Source organism: Penaeus chinensis, unplaced genomic scaffold, assembly GCF_019202785.1.
Source record: "Penaeus chinensis breed Huanghai No. 1 unplaced genomic scaffold, ASM1920278v2 CTG_6547, whole genome shotgun sequence".
Classification (NCBI taxonomy): Eukaryota; Metazoa; Arthropoda; class Malacostraca; order Decapoda; family Penaeidae; genus Penaeus; species Penaeus chinensis.
Genome location: NW_025918488.1, coordinates 12,501 through 17,500, shown reverse-complemented (window position 1 = coordinate 17,500; position 5,000 = coordinate 12,501). Strand labels below are relative to the sequence as shown.

The 5,000-nt window shown below is 23.6% G+C and overlaps 1 protein-coding gene across 6 annotated transcripts in view; it reads right to left on the bottom strand.

Annotated features, from left to right (window-relative positions):
- LOC125024836 (calbindin-32-like) overlaps positions 1-5,000 on the bottom strand; it is a 31,209-nt gene that overhangs the window by 17,316 nt on the left and 8,893 nt on the right. For all 6 annotated transcript variants that reach the window (XM_047612601.1, XM_047612602.1, XM_047612604.1 and 3 more), the window contains one exon: positions 4-87. In XM_047612601.1, the coding sequence (XP_047468557.1) occupies positions 4-87 (84 nt within the window). The remainder of the gene's footprint in view (positions 1-3; positions 88-5,000) is intronic.

The window sequence follows — 5,000 nt, the reverse complement described above, 5'->3', positions numbered from 1 at the left end:
TACCATGGTATCTGTGTACTCGATAAGCTTGTCCTCTGAAACATCTTGATCCTTTTTAGCTTCTCTGAGGAGATCTCGAAGGAAATTCTGCATTTTTTTGGGGGAAAAAAAAAGGAAGAGAGAGAGAGAGAAGGGAAAAAATTGGTTTAGTTGAGTCTTCCCTTGAAAAAAAAGGTCGTTTTCTTTTTGTGATTTGATAGAAAACGGGGATTTTTTTTTATCATTACTTTCCCTTGAAATCAATTTTGCAATATATATATTTTTTAATTTTTAATTTTATTTTTTATATTTATTTTTTATTAAATTTTGTTGTTGACATTGATAATATAATTATATTATTAATATAATTACAATTATTTTGAATTATCTTCATGATCCCTATGTTCATAATTAAATAAAATGATCATGTTGTTGCTATCATTATTATTATTATTATCATTATTAATATTATTATAATTATTATTTTGCAATAATCATTATTACTATTATCTTTATCATTATCATTATCATTTTTATTATTATTATTATCTCTATCATTATTATTTTCATTAGTATCATTACTATTATCATTGTTATTATTATCACTATTATTACAATCATTAACATTATTATTATTATCAAATCTATCATTATTATTATTATCATAACTATTATAATTATTATTATTATCATTATTAAAATAAATGTTATCATATTTAATATTCCTTGTTTTTTATAACAATTATTAAAATTAATTTCCATTAGAATAATTTCCGAAAATTTGGTTCCACAAAAATTAACTACTTATGAATTTAACATAATTATATTAACAAATTTGAAATTAATCATATTAATGATTATCATATTAATTAATTAATTAATATTAATTAATCATATTAAGGATCATCAATATCCTCAAAATTATCCTTTTGATTGTTATAATGATAATAATAACATTATTATTATTATCATTAACATTAATATCATTATTATCATTATCATCATCTTCATCATTATTATTATCATTATCCTTATTATGATTATCATTATTATTATCATTAACATTAATATCATTATTATCATCTTCATCATTATTATTATCATTAGTATTATCTTTATCATTATTATTATCATTATCATTATCATCATTATTATTATTATCAATATTATAATCATTCATATCATTATCATTATTATTATTACTTTTATTACTATTATTATTATTATCAATATCATAATCATTCTTATTATCATTATCATTATTATTATTATCATTATTATCATTATCATTATCATCATCACAACTATTGCAAATTTGAAGTCAATCTTATACAACACAAGTAACCCTCATTCATTTAAGAAAAATATATGCATTTCATAATATCAATTAAGTGGAGAAAAAAAAATATCATTACAGTAATCCATGCATATAAAGTTATTATTATTATTTTGATATTTTAGAAAGAGAAAATGCATTGTATAAAATATAGTAGACTTTATATATATCAAGAAAATAAACTTTATTATTTTTGTATATGGATAGAAATAGGAAACAGTAACAATATATATATATATGAAACCATAACACCATATATATATATAAGATGTGAATTTATATATATATATAGTTATACATACACACATATATATGTAAATACATATACATATACATATATATAAATACATACATATACACATATGTATAAATGAAACCATAAAAATATATATAAAACCTTAACAATATATATACATATATATAAGACATAACAATATATATATATATGAAAAGGTAACAATATATATATAAGAAATTGTAACAATATATATATATAGTTATACATACATATATATGTATATAAATACATATATATATACATATATATACATATACGTATATAAAAATGGATTTCAAATATAACAATATATATACATATATATGAAAAGGTAACAATGTATATATATATATGAAACCATAACACCATATATATATATATATAAGATGTGAATATATATATATATATATTTATATAGGAAAAGGTAACAATATATATATATAGTTATACATACACACATATATATATGTAAATACATATACATATACATATATATATAAATACATACATATACATATATATATATAAATGAAACCATAACAATATATATAAAACCGTAACAATATATATACATATATATATAAGACATAACAATATATATATATATGAAAAGGTAACAATATATATATATATATAAGAAATCGTAACAATATATATATATAGTTACACATACATATATATGTATATAAATACATATATATATACATATACGTATATAAAAATGGATTTCAAATATAACAATATATATATATACATATATATAAGAGAAGGTAACAATATATATATTTATATAGTTATACATACATATATATATATAAATATATATAAATATATATAAATATATACATATATATCTAAATACATATACGTATATATATATACATATATATATACGTTTATATGTAATGGATTTCAAACGAAAAAAAAAAAAAATAACAAGGAATGGAAAGTTTAGAAACGCATGCACGATGTCATTAAAGAAAACGGAATTCTTGTAATAAAAAGAAAATCATAATCAAAGAAAATGGGAACAGGATTTATTGATGCAGTAACTGTCTTATTTTTCATTGGAGAAGAAATAAGTTAATTATATAGTTTTTTTTGTTTTTTTTTCTTTTTCTTGCATGCCCTACGTAGCATTTCAAAATAGAGAAAAATATATATAGATTAAAATATATCAATTAATATTCACTAATTAATATATTTGATTAATTATTTTTTCTTCATTTTTCCGTTTTTTTCATTTGTATTTTTATTCATTCTTTGTCTCAATTTCCTTCTTCTTCTCTTTATTTTCTCTTCCTTCTTTTCCTCTTATTATTCTTATTATTATCATTTTTCTCTTTCTTCTTCCTCTTCCTCTTCTCCTTCTTCTGTTTCTCTTTCTCCTCCTCTTTCTTTCTCTTTCTCCGTCTTTCTTTTCCTCCTCCTCTTCTTCTCCTTCTTCTATTTCTCTTCTTCTTCTTCTACTCTTTCTCTTCTTCTTCTTCTTCTGTCTTCCTCCTTTTTCTTCTTCCCTTTCTTCCTCTTCTTCTTTTTCTCTCTTCTTCCTTCTTTTTTTCTCTTCTTCTTCCTTTTCCTCCTCCTCCTCTTCTTCTTCTTATTTCTTCTTCTTTCTACTTTTTTCTCTCTCTCCTTCTTCCTTTTCCTCCTCTTCTTCTTCTCCTTCTATTTCTCTCTTCTTCCTTCTTTTTCTCTCTCTCCTTCTTCCCTTTCCTCTTCTTCTTCTTCTTCTTCTCCTTCTTTTTCTCTCTTCTTCCTTCTTTTTCTCTCTCTCCTTCTTCCTTTTTCTCCTCTTCTTCTTCTTCTATTTCTCTCTTCTTCCTTCTTTTTCTCTCTCTCCTTCTTCCCTTTCCTCCTCTTCTTCTTCTTCTTCTTCTCCTTCTTTTTCTCTCTTCTTCCTTCTTTTTCTCTCTCTCCTTCTTCCCTTTCCTCCTCTTCTTCTTCTTCTTCTTCTCCTTCTTTTTCTCTCTTCTTCCTTCTTTTTCTCTCTCTCCTTCTTCCCTTTCCTCCTCTTCTTCTTCTTCTTCTCCTTCTTTTTCTCTCTTCTTCCTTCTTTTTCTCTCTCCCCTTTTCCTTTTCTTCTTCTTCTTCTTCTTTCTTCTCTCTTCTTCCTTCTTTTTCTCTCTCTCCTTCTTCCCTTTCCTCCTCTTCTTCTTCTTCTTTTTCTCCTTCTTTTTCTCTCTTCTTCCTTCTTTTTCTCTCTCTCCTTCTTCCTTTTCTTCTCTCATCTTCTTCTTCTTCTTCTTCTTTTTCTCTCTTCTTCCTTCTTTTTCTCTCTCTCCTTCTTCCCTTTCCTCTTCTTCTTCTTCTTCTCCTTCTTTTTCTCTCTTCTTCCTTCTTTTTCTCTCTCCCCTTTTCCTTTTCTTCTTCTTCTTCCTCTTTCTTCTCTCTTCTTCCTTCTTTTTCTCTCTCTCCTTCTTCCCTTTCCTCTTCTTCTTCTTCTCCTTCTTTTTCTCTCTTCTTCCTTCTTTTTCTCTCTCTCCTTCTTCCCTTTCCTCCTCTTCTTCTTCTTCTTCTTCTCCTTCTTTTTTCTCTCTTCTTCCTTCTTTTTCTCTCTCTCCTTCTTCCCTTTCCTCTTCTTCTTCTTCTTCTTCTCCTTCTTTTTCTCTCATCTTCCTTCTTTTTCTCTCTCTCCTTCTTCCTTTTCTTCTTCTTCTTCTTCTTCTTCTCCTTCTTTTTCTCTCTTCTTCCTTCTTTTTCTCTCTCTCCTTCTTCCTTTTCTTCTCTCATCTTCCGATCTCTTTTTACTTATTTTCTCTTTCTCCTTTTTCTCCTTTTTTTTTTTTTTTTTTTTTTTTAATCTTCAATTCTTTTCCATTCTTTATTTTTTTTTATTTATCATATTTCATTATTATTTCGTTATTTTTCCATATTTCATATTCATACTTTTTAGATATATATTTTCCATCCAAATTTTGAATAAATTTTTGTTATTTAACTTTTTCGAGACAATTTTTTTTCATATATATATACATCTATATACATATAGATGTATATATATATATTTATATATATTTTCTATACAAATGTATGTTTCTTTATATATCTATTATCTATCACTTAATTATTTAAATTTTTGAGACAAATATATTATATATATAAAATATATACATATGTATCTATATATATAATTTTTTTTCTTCATACCAATAAGTGTTTATATTTCTAAAAGATATTTTAAAAGGAAGAATTATTATTAGAATTAGAATAAAGATATAATGATGCTATTAATAAAAATCTTTATGATATGCAGAAGAGATATATATATATAAGCAGAAAAATATTCGCGGGAAAATAATTTCTCAAAGATGCAAAGATATATTTTTATATAATGGAAAATTCATCTTTCAAGAAATATTATTTCTTTGTGTTTCTATCTATTTTTGAGTTCCTTGAAATTCGTGT